Raw genomic sequence first — 18,185 nt, forward strand, 5'->3', positions numbered from 1 at the left:
ATTTAAAATCCTTCATTCTAAAAAAGGAATGGCTTCTCAGGACACTGCTCCTACCCAACAACATATCCCTGAACTAGGAAACCTGACTATTCCATCAGTAAATTGCTAGTGAGGTTTGTTGTCTGCATTTTCAGGCAAATGTACTCCCATGCTCTGTAGAATGTTAGAGGCAGGTCCTGCTAGTCCAGCTTGAGCATTATATGATTCTAGCAAGTTAGTGACTAGGTTCAAATCTATATCCACAGATGTCAAGTCAGCATCTTCTGCACCAAGGTCATCTTCTAAACCACTCTTAGGGTCTTGGGCTGAAGATACTATACCAGAACCAACCTGTAGTAAATGAAGACAATGAAAACTTAGGATATTTTCTTAACATTGCGTTCAGATGTCTTTAAATATAAAGAAATCATGACATACATGCAGCTGCTGGCAGTACTAACTAATACAGAGAGAAAGCCAAATTTTAGAAGTACTATATAAGTTAACATTGTAGCTACTTTTTCGAGCAATTCACTCCAATCGCTATACTTTTCCTCTCCCTATTGGTCACCAGAAGGAAGGTTTAAGTTAAACATACCACTTTTGAGTGATTGGTAAAGCTTTTTCCGATATTAGTGGATGACAGTTCTTGGTCCATTTCATCCATGTATGATTTGAGACTTCCACCTATTTCATTCCAAGATGCTGTTTCTCCTTGACTATCGGCTTTTAGATCAGACTCTTCATCACTACCTAGGAATTCGAACTCTTCTTCCTCTTCCAAATCATCAGAGTCCAGCTCTTCTGAATTTGCCCCTAGAAACAAAACAGAATGAATGCCAACACACACACACACACAAAACCGGAGAGAGAGAAATAACAATATATTTGAATAACCAATAAAACAACATTGCTAATAATTTGGAAGAAATTTGTGGATAGGAGGGAAACTTTGATTTATCTCAAGACATTTCCCTCTACCACCCTGTTTCTCTGCCCCAGAAAACTCACCCAATATTTTGTCTAAGGCATTTGTAAATAAGTCAGCATCAAAGGTGACACGGGCTTCAGCAGAGGACCTGAAAGTTAAAAGTTCATAATTACACTTTGTACAACTGGTATTGGTATTTAAGAAAAATATATTGGGTTGAATCCAGCAGAGCCCTTCTGCAAATGGAAGGAGTATTTCTGTTATGAAAAGGGTAGAAGCTTCTGCAAACAGAAGGGGGAAAAAGGATTTTTGCCAGTTCCCCCCTTCCCCCTGCAGCCCCCCACGCCACCCCCCTCACTGTTCCAGATTGTGCCCAACCTTTCCAGAGCCTTCTTTTTTTTTTTTAGGGGGGAGGGCCAAGGGGCTGCAATGGGAATTGGTGAAAATCTCCTCCCCCAGTTCTGTTCACAAGAACTGAGAGTGCCCTGTTCCAGGAGCGGAACTCCACCCACAGATCTCTGGATCCAACCCTCATTGTACATTATCAAAAAGTACAAGAATCTGTACAAAGACAGCTTGGGTGTGAGCTTCCATAGGCAAAAGCATACTTCGTAAGATGAGGCTCCACAGCTTATAATAACTCTCACTTTTGCTGCAACAGACTAACATGGCCATTCTGCTAGAAAGCAAATTGTGTCCATGTGTAGTCTGTTTACGAATACTGGCTGAATTCTCTGTGTGTGTTCAGAATGGTTCAAAGTCCTTCAAAGTAAGACTTTTGAATAAAAGACAGCCTTTACTTAAGCCATGGCAGGAAAACTTATGGCCCTTGAGATGTTTTGGCCTACAACTCCTATCAGCCCTCAACAGCGTAGCTAATGTTGACAGATAATGGGAGTTGTAGGCCAAAACAACTTGAGGGCCACAAACTGCCCACCCCTGAATTAAACCAAAAATATGGTGCCTTCCAGATGCTCTCAACTTTAACACCCACCAGCATGGCCAATAGTAAAAGAGGCTGGGATTTGTAGTCCCAAACATCTGGAGGACACCAGGTTGGGGAAGCCTGGATTAAACGTTAGCTTACTGATATATTTTGTTTGCTTCTTAAAGGTATGCACATATGCCATGCTTGCACTATATAAGATCCAAGGATTATTTGTGGCCTCTTGGGAGAATTCCAAATACCCACTGTTTGCAACTTTCCTCTACATCGTTGTGGAAATTTCTAAAAGCCTACCCAACCCATCAAATATGAGAGTGAGGATGGGAAAGTGTCTGCATTCACCACATCTACATTGCTCTTCCTCTCTTTAGATTCATAGGTACATGGAGATTGCACCAGGTTTTTTTTAGCTTGTTACAGTCAGCCAGACAGCCACCCAGACTGCATAGCCCACGTACATCAGTCAGTGAATCGCTAAAAGTATGTGACAACCTTGTGTGCTATTGCTACCGAACAGAGCAAGAAATGGGGCCGGGGGAAACGATGATACATCAACCTGTACAGAGAGTTGTGGGAGCTGAGGAAACCAAAAGAGAGGCACAAAACAGATGAGGGTGCAGAGAGAAGAGTGTATGCTAAGCAGAGGGAAGGAAAGAGGGGATAGCTGAGAGATGGGGGGGGGGAGGAATACGGGTGCATAGAGACCTATGGCAATACAAGAGGAGGGCGCATTATGTGGTACATAAGGGATAGATGAGAAATAGGACCGTGCAGGAGAATCCTATGAATAAGGAAAAATATCAGAGGTAAAAGATGAAGAGGAGAGAGCAAACCGTGGGGTGGATGGGGAAAAGCTTAACAGAGAGGGACCTTCCCTGAACAACACCACTGTTTTGTAATGTCATCTATACACACTTTCCTGTTAGTAAGCACAATTGAACTCAATGGTGCTTACTTCTGAGTAGACATATAGGATTACACTGCTTTTCTAAGTATACATGTAGAGGGTTACTCTGCTAGTGTTTCTTTGTATCTTAACAGAAATAGATTAAATTGCAATAAAAAGATTTAACAAAAACATTTTAACTAGGGTTAGAAAAAAAGGACTGAACACCATAAATCACTATAATATTGTTAGACAGCAACACACAGAGAAGAGAAATAGAAGAGGTTTGCAACAGCAAACACACACTCTTCTTTGTCTTTATATGCAATTTGAACTTAGCCAAACACTGATAAAGGAGGCCTAAGCATTATCTACATATTTGCTTCCATTTCTAATTCTAACTTCTTTCTTCATCAGAATAATTTTGGCTATTGAAAACATTCCTCATCCAGCAAGACACTTCTGGAGGTTTTCCAGTTCCTATTTTGGCAGCAATTGACAAGTTCAATATGAGTTCAGCCTCAGCAAATCTAACAGAATAACTAAAGATTCCACTTGCAAATTTGACATATAACAGTTTTATAAATGCTTTAAGATATTTCTCCAGTAAGGTATTATTTTATGACAAACGCAAACATGATACAATATCTAGGCCTCTTATCTAGGGAATTTTAAGCCTCTGATGTTGCTATGAGTACTTGGAAAGCTAAAATATGTATCAAATAATACTAATTAATTACACTATAAGGAAACATGTATCAATCATGTATTTAAAGGCATACCATGGCATTTCTGCTCCTTCGTATGTTGAGACTTTAGATATAAAAGCCTTCATGCTTTCAGTGACCTCTGCCAAGTCATAGTTCTGTTCCTCTTCTGTTATGGTAGAAGTGGACTTTTTTGTACCTGATGCGTCCTTAAGGATCTGATCTAGAGTGTCTGGAGAGATCTCCAACCAACCGTCATCTGAAAGAACAGAATGTAATGCTAGGTGAAATGCAGCTGTCTAAAATGTAGCAACTCTGGATTGAAAGTTGGCTCTAAAATGAACCAGCTACTGCAAGTTGTCAAGGCTCTGTGGAGACCGTAAGTAAGGGTGCAAAGGATCACTGCCAATTATTTTGTGACTCAAAACTGACCATCACCAAAGAAAGCATTTAAAACAAAAAATGGAGAGGGTTCTACCATTAAAGGTGGTCTAAAATCATTTTAAATAAAAACATTTTAGCTTGGTCCTTCATGCTGAACTGTCCTTTACTCCTTTGTTGCAAAATGGGTAGATGTTATATGCCCCTCCCTGCCAATCTCACACACACAATGGCTCTCCATTCCTATGTCCTCAGAAACCATTAGAGGGTTGGTTGGGATTTCTGTCATAAGGTAAGCAGTATTGCTGAATGCCTAATTCAACAGGCCTGGTATAAGTTCTTCATGGTTAGGGGATCAGGAGCGCATTGTAAGATTGCATGCTCTCTCCTCTCCCATTGCACATATAACTCACCCTCAGTACCAGTCAGTTTGTTATTGCATTTGATCATTGTTAAATTTCATTAAAATGAACCTAGCAAAACCCCAACCCCCCTGATTGAACCTGGGATCTGAAAGGATGGTGAGGTGCATACTCTGGCTCATGTCATCCAGGGTTAATAAAGATCACATGCAATGATGAGCTCAGCTCAAATGCATGTGAGGAATCTGTAAAACAGAAGGGGGGAGCTGGGGACGTGGCATGCAATTTCACAGCCTGCTCCTGATCAGTTGCCCCTCAGTAATGTTACATCTCTATGGAACCATATTAGTTATACTTGTCACATTAGAATGGGGAGGGGGTGAACAGACTAGAGAAAGATGAAGGAGAATTGTTTTTAAACTAAGGCAACATTATGCTAGCCTTGCTGAAAACCCACTCAAGCCTTTCTCTGCAACTGCATTACAGAAAAAGACATCTTACTAGTCAGAATAAGCAAGGTATTTCCCATTTATTTCCCCTTTTCCTTCCAGCATCTAAGTTCCTTCTAAAAATACCAAATTCACCCTCCCCCAATTAATCCACAACAAATTATGCAGAGGATGGGTTGCACAATTTAGGCTGCAATCCTACACACATTTACCTGGGACTAAGTCCTATTGAACTCACTGGGACTTACTTCTGAGTAGAGATGTATAGGATTGCACCATTAGATGCTTTAAGCCATTATTCTATACTTTCTGCTTCTTTTAGTACCATAACTCAATGTTTTCCTATGGTGTTTTGAAGGGAAAAACACAAATTTGATGCCTGCATTTGCATTTTAAAGAATTGTTAAGGTCACCACGGTGTAAAAAAGAAAAAAAAAGTTATTGTAAATAGGCACAAAGTCTACAGAAAACTCTGGTTGTGACCTTGGCTCTGTTCTTACCATCCTCTGGAGGAAGATTGTTTGCTTCTTTTCCCAAATCCTCCAAATTAAAGGAAGCGGCTTTTAATATGTTCAGAATTTCCTCTCCTGGGCTTTCAGCAACTGAACTACCAAAAAAAGAAAACACAACCCCAAAATAAAAATTAAATAACGTTTACTGAACACACAATCTTTAGAATATATAGTCTGTTACACCCATAATTCAGCAGTTTAAAATGCTTTTATAATCTTACTAGTGAGGAAGAGCTGCTTCACGTATTATGTTCTACATATGTATGTATAGGGAAAACTGAACGTGTATGAAAATCTTGTTAAATATTTCACTACATGTACACATGCTTGGAAATCACAATTGTACAGAAAAGTCAATGTCTTGGAAGAGCTGACATTTCTCAGTGGAATATTATACACAGTAAAGGTAAAGGTGTCCCCAACCAGTCATGTCCGACTCTAGGGTGTGGTGCTCATCTCCATTTCTAAGCCGAAGAGCCAGCATTGTCCGAAGACGCTTCCGTGGTCATGTGGCTGGCATGACTGAACACCCAGGTACACGGAACGCTGTTACCTTTCCCGCCGAAGCGGTACCTATTTATCTACTTGCAATTTCTTGCTTTCGAACTGCTAGGTTGGCAGAAGCTGGGACTGAAGACGGGAGCTCACTCCGTCACGCAGCACTCGGGTCTCAAACTGCTGACCTGCCGACCTTCCGGTCTGCAGTTCAGCGTCTTAACCACTAAGCCATCGCGGCCCCATTATACACAGTACTAGTCTATAATACTTTCTCCATCACATTCCTAATACATATTCTGGGGTTTCAGTATTTGTGAATCAATTTGAACGCGATCCAAGCAGTTTTGCAGTGCAATCCTATACATGACAACTCAGAAGTAAGTTCTATTGAGTTTAATAGGGCTTACTCCCACGTAAGTGAGTTCAGGATTGTGGCCTAAATCCAACAAAACATTCTCAGAGTTTTCTTAGGAAGACTGTATTTACAAACTGTTCTGGATGGCAGGATTTCCTCCTTTTGTGGATGCTCATGAAGCAGCTCACTTCCTAAACAAGCAGGGAAGAACAATCTAGAGGTACTGTAAATGTTATAAGTATTACACAGACTAGTGTAATACATATTTATAGTGTGCATGCACATTATGTGCTACTGCAAACCAAACACACAGAAATTAAGCATGGCAAACAAAAAGACATTAGAAAAAGAAAGCAAACTAAGTACTCTCACCTTTGGGGATTGATTACAGTCTGTTGGAAATAATTTTCTGCCATATGCAACCGATCCAGATACTGAGTAGAGCCTTCCAGCTCACCCTTTGAAATATAATAGCAGGTTAATGCATTCTCCTCTTTGATAAAAGTATTTAGCGGGACATCCAGAACCAGTGTGTGCATGCATATATGCATGTATAACATCCATGAACTCTGTAGCGCACAGTAACCTTTTAAATCTGATGACAGCAATGCCACCACTGAAGCAAAATAGTTAAACACTTTGAACTAAAGCAGAAAAAATAATTTTGCTGTGACAGGTCAGGAGCAAAGAAATACTTTCCTATAACAACACATCTCAGCACAGGATCCATCACATTTAATAAAACCCAGAAGTCTGGCTGAAACTCCTTGAACTGAAACAGATGAGTAGCAGACTGGCTCATGTGACAAAGCTGCTTTCAGATAGTAAAAAAAAAAGAAATAGGAAAAGCTAATTCCCAACAAAAAACAATGGTCACCACCACAGTTTCCCCCTCCAACAGACATTGAGTATTTTGTAGCCACTGTTATTTTATTTATTGCATTTTTATCCCTCCAGGGAGCTCAGAATGGTGTCTATGACGCTTCTCTACCCATTTTATCCTCACAACCATTTTTCCTGAAGGCTTTTTCTACTTCTGCAAAACCTGGGGTTCCCCAAGCATGCCAAAACCTCCCTCTTGTTTCTGCATTTAACTGGGTTCAGTGGTTCAAGTGATTTTGCTTTCTTCTAATTCATTCAAAAGAGCTAACCTTAAAAAAATTGTTTTTCTTGAGGCTGCTGAGAAAGTTATCCCACAGTGGAACATTCAATATATGTTTCTTGGAATCATGAGACGATGAACGACATTTCGAGCACAGAATTTCAAAACCATGCGCCTGAGAGAGATGCAAGAAAGAAAAGAAAAACTTTTGATTATCTCCAGTTCTTAATACAAGACTTGTTGGGATATAAGTTTAGGGTACAATCTTTAACTGAAATAATTTAAAACCCACCCTGAGTAAATACACAAGGAGAACTTACAACTGTAATGCAAATTAAGCACAGGAGCTTTGGGACCTACGACATCTTCTGCTAGATGGGGAACATATATTTAGTGCTCACCTTATTCTCCTAATGCTTGTAATGGGAATGGGGTACTTAAAATAGTGCCTATGTAGTTCTAGGGATGGGAGAACAAGTGATTTTTTCAATTGCCCAGATTCTCTGAACACCACGTTCAAGCTTGCCTCGCCTTGTTTGTGTTCAATTGTGCTCTTTTTTTCATTTTGTCTGAATGGGAAAAGTGCACATTTCAAAGGGGGGGAAATGCACATTTTTAAAAAGCGCACCAAAATGCACACTTTTGGCAAGATCTTGCGTTTATGCCAACCAGTAAAAAATTTTTGATGCAAGCAAAAGGTTTTATATGTATTAATAAAATCATACATGTAGCAAATTGAATATCTTAGTAGCCAAACCAAAGTTTTGCACTGGCAATAGTGTATTAAGGCACAGACTTACCATTTTCATGCCTAGCTCATATGCTTTGTACTGAGGATGTGAACGAGGCGGCAATGCGTACCCACTCCGTCTGTCTGGTACAAAGGTCTGTTGAACCAACTGTGCGTACAGACATTTAGTGAAAGTAACCTGAAAATAACACTTTTTATTAAATATGCATTTTCTTGAAGGTGTCTCTGTTTGAATTTACTTTGACCTATTACTAGTATTTCAAGCATTATGGAAACTAGAAAAAAAGTACAACACTGTCAGAAAAAGTACTGTGACGTACTAGGGACTACCTGACCCAATGAGTTATGAACTTTTGTAACCAACAACTTGATTCATCAGATACACTAAAGTTTCATAAGAAATGTATTATGGCGTAAGCATTCATGGATTATAGTCCACTTCATCAGATACACTTCATGCTTCTAATGAAGTAGACTATAGCCCACAAAAGCTTATGCTATAATCAGTTTGCTCATCTTCAAGGTACCACAACACTGTTTTTGTTCCAATGGGCTAACACAGCTACCTCTTTGGAAATGTGTTATTAATATGTGTGTGATAAGTAACTTACAGCGTCCGAAGCTCACGTCGTAGTATAGTTGGTTCTTCTGGCATCTTGGCACTTTTTATTAATGCTACACGACATCATGGCTGGGATTGCAAGGGCCGCATGCCAAATTTTATTTATGCAAAAAGACCATTCGCACCCTCTGTTTCCACTCCAGCCCCTCCCACAACCTAAAACAATCACTCCTAATAGTTGGAGACATCATTTGGGGAGTCATCCAACATAGTCTTATGTTCTGAGATGCAATCAGAAGAGAAAAAATACTAGTGCCCTCCAGATGTGCAGAGAAACACTAGACTATGAGGATCTTCAGTTATGGCTACTTTGTGTTTTAATTTTCTAGTTTCACACATTTTCTGTTGTACCACAACAGAAGAGCAATGCTTACATCTGAAGTCAGAAGAGCTTCTCACAAAAGTGAATGTATTTGGGATTAGTTTTTAGCAACTTCTGCATCTCTGCTAGTCATGAAAGCCCAAATGAAGTCACATATAAAGAACATGCGACGATGTGACTTGTTGAGTGACAAGAATGGCTCTAAGTAGAACCATCACTTACTGAAGTCATTATGCGCGTCTCTGGAGGGAAGGTTTTGAAAATGCGACATGCTTTTAAGTCAATGGGGTCTCGCAGGTAAAACGCTTGGACTGCTGCAGACACTAATGCAGGACGTTGTTTCAGTACTACTACAATGCCTGCTGGAAGATAGCAGTGAGCTCGGTGAAGGAAAGCTTGGATTCTCTCAGGATACCTATGGCACAAAATTGCAACATGATGCACAATTAAGAGAGACAGTTCTAACAGAACAAGCAGCTTGTTTATATGAAGTTATTTCCCTGTTTCTTCTTTTTCTGTCTTTAGCAGTATCTGCATGTACATATGTACACGTACAGTTTAAGGCAGCAAAGATACACATGCAAATCAAATAAAATTGGATATCTTCAGTTTGCACAGACACCTGCCCAAACCAAAGAAAAATAACTTTTTTGCCCGTTACTACCACAAGTTGTTGAGTGGCTCAAAAGTCTATGATGGCAGTATTCCTCTACTAAAAGAGTAACTCTTGCTTGAGTCTGTTTTATTTTGCCTGTTCTTGATGGAAAACACACACATTACCCTGTACTGAAATCATTAATGAGGGTACAGAAAAGCATCACGCTATGTTCTCACAGATAACCCAACCTTTTAGTCTTTCACCTGATCTTACTAATGTATTTCTTTTCAATGAAAGTCAGGTATAAGCGTAGTCCTGAATATCAGTGATTACAATCCCTCCATAACAATATAGTTTGGAAATCTGGCCAGAACACGCAAATACCATAACACATCTACCACCATTAGCCCAGGAGGGGACGGGGGGGGGGGGGAAGAGAGGCAGGCAGGCAGGCGAGGAAGACCTCAGGCACTTGCTCCTGTTCCAGGTGGATTGCCCCTTTCTCCCACAGGGTTATCTATCACCAACTGCCCTGTAGGAAGGCTCCTGATGACTTGTTATCTGTTGCTGTTGTTCCCTGTGTTTTTTAAAACATGTATTTTGATTTTACTTGTAAGCTAGCTTGGAAGGAGCTGTATTCTGAAAGCTGGGATAGAAATAATTGTAATAAAAACAAACAATGTGTATACTTAAGCAGTGTATGAAGTTTTCCAGACAATCTATAATGGAAACATTATTTCAGATGAGGACACTTCATCCTGGAATTTCAGGAAATTGTTAATTTTGCTTTATTGGAATTTCTGGGAAGGCTACCGAGAAAATGCTTACCCACCTCTCTTAAAACTATACAGGATATCTTATTATGAAATGCAAATGCCAAATGTTAATGATAAATAATGAAGGATTTTAAAATGCAAATAAGTAAAAAGTAGTTATGTTATTAAAGGGAAGACACAAGCAGGGTTCACAATGAATTCTGCATAACTGGAATAAAAAACTGTTGTCAAGATGACCTGAATGGTAAGCAAAGAGACAACGCTGAGTTAAAGCTCCATCATTTGAGCCAAAGAGTTATTTGAGTACTGAAGAGGTGTGAGACTACTATTCCAAGTCAAAAGTGTACTTCAAGTTTTTGCTTATCAATTAATGAGCAAAAAACATTGTGTGAGGTATAACCTTGATATACAAGTGTCTAAAAAATAAAAAAGACTTAGGTTTAATTAGCACATTTTGAGTAAGGAGCTATCTTCTCAAAGGTATGATTCAGAATTAATCGTATGTAGCCAGAAAGTTGTGTGTGTAAGCTTTTTCGTATATTTAATTTTTTAGGAATGTTTAGTAACAAAGTGATAATTACGATTGTGAGCCCTGACTTATGGGACAGTAAATAATATTAGCTATGACATAATTACTACAGAAAAAGGAGTAAGTATGTGCTGATTTTGGAATGACAGAGCTTCTTATTAGAAGCTCACCAGGCCTGTGTACCTGTCAGCTGAATAGCCTGTTCAGTACTGAATGAGGAACTTAATACTTCGAATGAGATCTCTCCTTTTTAAGCTATTAGGACTAGAAGTCTAAGAATACGAAATGTTTAGGAAATTATATTTTCTGTTAAGCTATTAAGATGTAAGAATCTCTAACAATGCTCTGTTTAACAAGAAATGTTTTTATTTTATGAAAGTTCTATTTTAGTGTGATGTTACAAGTATATTTCTAATAAAAATAAAAAATAGATCAACAGATTTCCCCCCTGCTAACTCTTGTTAGTATAAAACCAAAACTGAATCCACCTAAAACAATTTTGGAGTATGCTTTGTTTGAAGTGCATTGATCAGCTCAAGATAGTTAACTGGCAGCCAAAGGCATCCTAAATACTGGAACTGTAGTTTGAAAACACTCAGTAAATGCCAAATCTGTAACTACTTACCCACTGATGCGCTTATATATTGCTGCTCTAATAGATTTTGCGGCCACAAAGTCCCCAGAATGGATAGAAAACAACTTCAGCACCTGAGAAATTGTAGGGTTGGTAGAAGGCAATAATGTCTTCTCCTCAGGAGTCTTTGGCAATGGAATTATACACAATTGCCCACAGTGAAAGAACACCTGAGAAAAATATAAATTACTCTGCTAGTTCTGAAAGTTCTTCATACAAGTTCTAGAGTAATAATTTTTTTTATTTAAATGAAGAATGATTAAAGAAACTGGTTAAAGCACACTAACATGGTATCTCTGCAAGAGTAGAATTTATTTAAAGGATTTTTACGCCACGTTTTGGACAAAGGCTTCCAAGGTGGCACAGAAAAACAGAACAACTGAGGGTGCAACCCTCAATGACTGCAAGCCCCCAAACTCGGAGGCTTACAATCCTCCTATGCAGGGTGGGAGGAGTATGGAGGTGATCATCACCTCCGCGCTCCTCTCGCCCTGCATTTTCCCTACTCAGGCGATTTTGTCCATCTAGCTGGGGCTCTGTGGAGTGGGAGGGAAGAAGGCTGGGGCGGCCGGAGGATTCTTCATAAGCTGGTCGCCCTGGTCTCCTCCCCTCCCTGCCCACAGAACTGCCCCCTTTCCCCTCCCCTACGAGCTCGCATTTGCGAGCTCATAGAGGCAGCCAGCGCAGTTCTCTCTGCACCAGCTGTGAGAGAAAGGGGGTGGGAGCTTGGACTCCTGGGTCCAAGGATGGAGTGCTGTCTCCTGTCTCAGTTCCATGAATCCGAAAAATCCTATAGCCCCCCTGACACTGGCTAGGGGCCATAGGGTTACTCCCTAAAAGATTAGAAAAGCATAATGAATACATACATAGGCAAACAGGATATATTCTTTAGATTTAGCACTATTTTAATAGCTGGCATTCTAAAATCTCTCTTACCCGATTGATGCTGTTTTCAGGATTTAACCACTTTGGAAGAAAATCAGCTGCTTCTATTAGCAGGAATTCACCATCATTATCATCCACCCTATTCAAATGAAAAATTACTCTCTCATAAATGTGGAATTGCCTCAGTCTAATTTAGCTCTATGGATATATTTAGCCAAAGTGAAAGCTAAAATTATAAATTATTTTGGGGTAATTAATTTAAGGCCCCCTCTTAACCCATCCTTAGAGCAAGTAATCTCTCTTCCCACGCTGCCACCCTATTTTACACTAGCACAATAAAAAAAGTGCCTGCAATTGTTTAACATACTGTAAACTTACATATATATTCAGGTTAAACTACTTCTACAAGTGAGAGATTATCAATGTAAACACTGTTGTTAATAAGTACCTAGCTGCTAATTCTGGAAATTCCTTTGTAATCTCCTTTATGAGGTATACGATAAACCATTCATCTTCAATATTATCCCCAAATTTTGTGAGACCAGCAATATGAGCAGGAATATCTCCTAGAAAAACAGAAAAGTAGACCCTATTATCACTAGGCCATTTCTCAGAAAACCACTGGACCAACCGCAGACTCCCAATTGTAATTACAATAACAATTGTTATTGTAATTAAGCCACATTAAGTATAATTGAGATAATTGCATATTCCCCTATTTGTTCCTGCCTCCATTTCCTTCCTCTTCCTCTGTTACTTCCCTGTGTCTTTAAGCCTCCTCAGGGTAGGGTCCTGTCACACTTGTTCTTTGTAAAGTGTCATATACATATGTATGTATTTATTAATTATACTTATATACTGCCTCATATAACACCACCTCTAGGGGGCATGGTAAATAGCTGGCCCTATAGAAATAATAAACGGTTCCTAAACCAAAACCCATGTATTTTATTATCATTTTGTACTCTATTTTAGAGTTGGACAAGAAAGTAATGAAAACAAAAAAGTGAACAGGTGAGATTTTAAGAGAAGGTTTAGTAGCTCAGTCTCTCTTATAACCAGGGAAGTCAACTGGCTTAGGGTTTTGTGATCATTTGGGTTTTTGGAATAATAGCTATTAGGCCAAATGCACTGATTTAAGCCCCTTCATGGATCACTGCCTTGTTGTGGCGAAGGGGCTTGCGTAACTCAGTGAAGCCATAAGCTATGCCGTGCAGGGCCACCCAAGACGGACAGGTCATGGCAGAGAGTTCTGACAAAATGTGGTCCACTGGAGAAGGAAATGGCAACCCACTCCAGTATTCTTGCCAAGAAAACCCCATGGAACGTATCACAAGGCTAAAAGAGATGACGCCGGAAGATGAGCCCCTCAGGTCGGAAGGTGTCCAATATGCTACTGGGGAAGAGCAGAGGGTATTTCCAAGTAGCGCCAGAAAAAGTGAAGCGGCTGGGCCAAACCCGAAAGGACACTCAGCTGTGGATGTGTCTGGCGGTGAAAAGAAAATCCGATGCTGTAAAGAACAATATTGTTTAGGAACCTGGAATGTCAGATCAATGAATCAAGGTAAGCTGGAGGTGGTCAAACATGAGATGGCAAGATTGAACATCGACATTTTGGGAATCAGCGAACTAAAATGGACAGGCATGGGTGAATTTAATTCAGGTGACCATCATATCTACTATTGTGGCCAAGAATCCCTTAGAAGAAATGGAGTAGCACTCATAGTCAACAAAAGGGTGGGAAAAGCAGTACTGGGGTACAATCTTAAAAATGATAGAATGATCTCAGTACGAATCCAAGGCAAACCATTCAACATCACAGTAATTCAAGTCTATGCGCCAACCACTGAGGCCGAAGAAGCTGAGGTTGATCGGTTCTATGAAGACCTACAATACCTTCTAGAACTAACACCAAAAAAAGATGTCCTCTTCATCATAGGGGATTGGAATGCTAAAGTAGGAAGTCAAGAAATCACCAGGATAACAGGCAGGCATGGCCTTGGTGTACAAAATGAAGCAGGACAAAAGCTAATAGAGTTTTGCCAAGAGAACATGCTGATCATAGCAAACACTCTTTTCCAACAGCACAAGAGGCGACTCTACACATGGACGTCACCAGATGGTCAATATCGAAATCAGATTGATTATGTCCTTTGCAGCCAAAGATGGAGAAGCTCCATACAGTCAGTAAAAACAAGACCTGGAGCTGACTGTGGCTCAGATCATGAGCTGCTTCTTGCAAAATTTCGGCTTAAATTGAAGAACGTAGGGAAAACCACTAAACCTTTCAGGTATGACCTAAATCATATCCCTGATGAATATACAGTGGAGGTGAGGAATAGATTTCAGGGATTAGACCTGATAGACAGAGTGCCTGAGGAACTATGGACGGAGGTCTGTAACATTGTTCAGGAGGCAGCAACGAAATCCGTCCCAAAGAAAAAGAAATGCAAGAAAGCCAAGTGGCTGTCTGATGAGGCTTTACAAGTAGCTGAGGAAAGAAGGGAAGCGAAAAGCAAAGGAGAAAGGGGAAGATATATCCAACTGAATGCAGAGTTTCAGAGAATAGCAAGGAGAGACAAGAAGGCCTTCTTAAATGAACAATGCAAAGAAATCGAGGAAAACAACAGAATGGGAAAGACTAGAGATCTCTTCAAGAAAATTGGAGATCTCAAGGGAACGTTTTGTGCAAAGACGGGCATGATAAAGGACAAAGAAGGCAGGGACCTAACAGAAACAGATGAGATTAAGAAGAGGTGGAAAGAATACACAGAAGAACTATACAGGAAAGATCTGAATGTCCCTGATAGCCATGATAGTGCGGTCACTGAACTTGAGCCAGACATCCTAGAGAGTGAAGTCAAGTGGGCCTTAGGAAGCATTAGTAACAACAAAGCTAGCGGAGATGACAGTATTCCAGCCGAGCTATTTAAAATCCTAAAAGATGATGCTGTTAAAGTGCTGCATTCAATATGCCAACAAATCTGGAACACTCAACAGTGGCCACAAGACTGGAAAAGGTCAGTTTACATTCCAATTCCAAAGAAGGGCAACGCCAAAGAGTATTCAAACTACCGCACAATTGCGCTCATTTCACACGCCAGCAAGGTGATGCTCAAAATCCTACAAGCTAGGCTTCAGCAGTATGCGAACCGAGAACTACCGGAAGTACAAGCTGGGTTTCGAAGAGGCACAGGAACTAGAGATCAAATCGCCAACATTCGCTGCATCATGGAGAAAGCAAGAGAATTCCAGAAAAACGTCTCTTTCTGCTTCATTGACTACGCTAAAGCCTTTGATTGTGTGGATCACAACAAACTGTGGCAAATTCTTAAAGTGATGGGAGTACCAGACCACCTTACCTGTCTCCTGAGAAACCTGTACGAGGGTCAAGAAGCAACAGTAAGAACCAGAGATGGAACAACCGATTGGTTCAAAATTGGGAAAGGAGTACGACAAGGCTGCATATTGTCACCCTGCTTATTTAACTTATATGCAGAGTACATCATGAGAAATGCCGGGTTGGATGAATCAGAGATCGGAATTAAGATTGCCGGGAGAATTATCAACAACCTCCGATATGCAGACGATACCACCCTAATGGCAGAAAGCGAAGAGGATCTCAAGAGCCCCTTGTTGAGGGTGAAAGAGGAGAGTGCAAAAGCTGGTTTGAAACTCAACATTAAAAAAACGAAGATCATGTCATCTGGCCCTATCACTTCCTGGCATATAGAAGGGGAAGAAATGGAAGCAGTGACAGATTTTACTTTCTTGGGCTCCAAGATCACTGCAGACGGTGACTGTAGCCATGAAATTAAAAGACGCTTGCTCCTTGGGAGGAAAGCTATGGCAAACCTAGACAGCATAGTAAGAAGCAGAGACATCACCTTGCCGACAAAGGTCCGTCTAATCAAAGCTATGTTTTTCCCAGTAGTAACGTATGGCTGTGAGAGCTGGACTATAAGGAAGGCTGAGCGCCGAAGAATTGATGCTTTCGAACTGTGGTGCTGGAGAAGACTCTTACGAGTCCCCTGGACTGCAAGGAGGTCAAATCAGTCCATCCTAAAGGAAATCAACCCTGAGTGCTCATTGGAAGGACAGATAATAAAGCTGAAGCTCCAATATTTTGGCCACCTAATGCGAAGAGAAAACTCCCTGGAAAAGACCCTGATGCTGGGAAAGACTGAAGGCAAAAGGAGAAGGGGACGGCAGAGGATGAGATGGCTAGATAGCATCACGGATGCAATGAATATGAACTTGAGCACGCTCCGGGAGAGAGCGCAGGACAGGAAGGCCTGGCGTGCTATGGTCCATGGGGTCACGAAGAGTCGGACACGACTGAACGACTGAACAACAACAACAACAACTGATTTAAGTCAAGTCACTGATGAGACTTGATTTAAAGGGTGTATACGTAAATAAGGGCCACAAAAGTTTTCAAATGTCCTGTATGGAAATGAAAACTTGAAAATATTCAAGCTGTCCAAGGTGCATTACAAAATTAAGATTGGCACAAACTCCCACCCCATCCTCAGAAAGATGCAGTGAACGAATGTTTCGTGTCCTGCTGTGTCAGCACAAAACATGACCATTTGGGATAAAAGCTGGGACAGGTTCTATAATGCCGCAGTCTCTATACCTGCATATTTTACATGTTCCCATAGTGAGCCTTTCCCACATTCAAAACTGTTAAAACAGAATGAAAGCAAAAACAATAATTTTACCTTTGGCAGGTTTGTACTTTAGATGAAATGGCTGGTTTTGCCAGATGTAGGAAACCAGTATGGGTGCAAAGCGTGCTAGTATTTTTTCAATGTATTGCTGAAGAATTTCTTGATAATGTTTGGGGTCTTCTGGTTCATGTGTTAAGAACAGCTGGTACTGCACTGCATCTTCCACACTGGCAAAGCTCAACTCCTCCATTCTATACTTAACAAAGTATCCTTTAGAAAGAAATATTTCAAAGCCATTTACACACACAATGACACCACCTCCAACACACCACATTAAAAATACCAACAACAATATCAAAGCAAGCTTTTATTCAGAGAACGTGCATGACCCTATTTTTCTATGTTGCTAGACAGGCCTATAAAAACATTTTATAATGACCTCTTTGCTATCTAATTGATTTTTCAGTCTTCAAAGGTGACAAAAGCTAGAGGTTGTTAAAAAAAATGCTTACATCTGGTCACAAAACTCATTAATCATTTCCAGTTCAGCTAAGAGCCACATTAATAGTTGCTTCATTGACTGAAGACTTGGAGGGAGCAATTCTATGGTCACTAGACAGCAGCTAGACGGCCATAGATATTGCGTTATCTGGGAACTGACCATGGAGCCTGCGCTCCAAGGTCGGTTCCTGGAGAACCGACCTCCCCCCACTGCCGCACTGCCTCAGAGGCAGCGCGAAACAGCCCCGTCCTCCGTGCTTGCAAGAGGAACATGGAGCGGCCCAAAAGGGGTGTGGCTGGGGGCGGTCCGTGGAGGGGAGGGCGGAACTGCCTGTATGACACATCCTATGTGTCTCCTTCCCCACTCTGTCCTCTTGCGGCTAGACAGCCACAATTGGCTGTCTAGCCAAAAATGCAGGGCAGGAGAAGCGTGGAGGGAATGATCCCCTCCGTGCTTCTCTTGCCCTGCTCTGGATAGGCTGTCGCCTCCGAGTTCAGAGGCGGCTGCCTATCTGAACAGGGGTGGCTGCTGTGGGGAGGAGCAGGCAGTCCACTTCTACCAGTGCAGTTACACGCAACTAAATCTGAACCCAACCCCTATACTGCCTTGAGGGAAAAGGGAACATGTTATGTTATCTCTCAGATACTGCTTTGTGACCACTAACTAGATCAAGTGTGGGCAACTAGTGGCCCTCCAGACATTTCAGTCTGCAACTCCTATCAGCCCCATCCAGCATTGCCAGTGATGAGGGATTATGGGAGTTGTAGACCAAAACATATAGGCCA

At 40.9% G+C, this 18,185-nt stretch overlaps 1 protein-coding gene across 1 annotated transcript in view; it reads right to left on the reverse strand.

The window, feature by feature from the left end:
• Positions 1-18,185, reverse strand: part of ECD (ecdysoneless cell cycle regulator) — a 23,543-nt gene continuing 5,358 nt past the window's right edge. Inside the window, 14 exon segments of the mRNA XM_084845627.1 lie at positions 1-116; positions 118-330; positions 578-795; positions 991-1,058; positions 3,525-3,708; positions 5,142-5,248; positions 6,379-6,464; positions 7,158-7,283; positions 7,909-8,037; positions 9,026-9,218; positions 11,332-11,510; positions 12,277-12,364; positions 12,674-12,791; positions 16,950-17,168. Coding sequence (XP_084701753.1) covers positions 87-116; positions 118-330; positions 578-795; positions 991-1,058; positions 3,525-3,708; positions 5,142-5,248; positions 6,379-6,464; positions 7,158-7,283; positions 7,909-8,037; positions 9,026-9,218; positions 11,332-11,510; positions 12,277-12,364; positions 12,674-12,791; positions 16,950-17,148 — 1,938 coding nt within the window. The 5' untranslated portion in view covers positions 17,149-17,168 and the 3' untranslated portion in view covers positions 1-86.

Source organism: Heloderma suspectum, chromosome 3 (assembly GCF_057233095.1).
Source record: "Heloderma suspectum isolate Gila_16-S chromosome 3, 16-S_ref, whole genome shotgun sequence".
Taxonomy (NCBI): Eukaryota; Metazoa; Chordata; class Lepidosauria; order Squamata; family Helodermatidae; genus Heloderma; species Heloderma suspectum.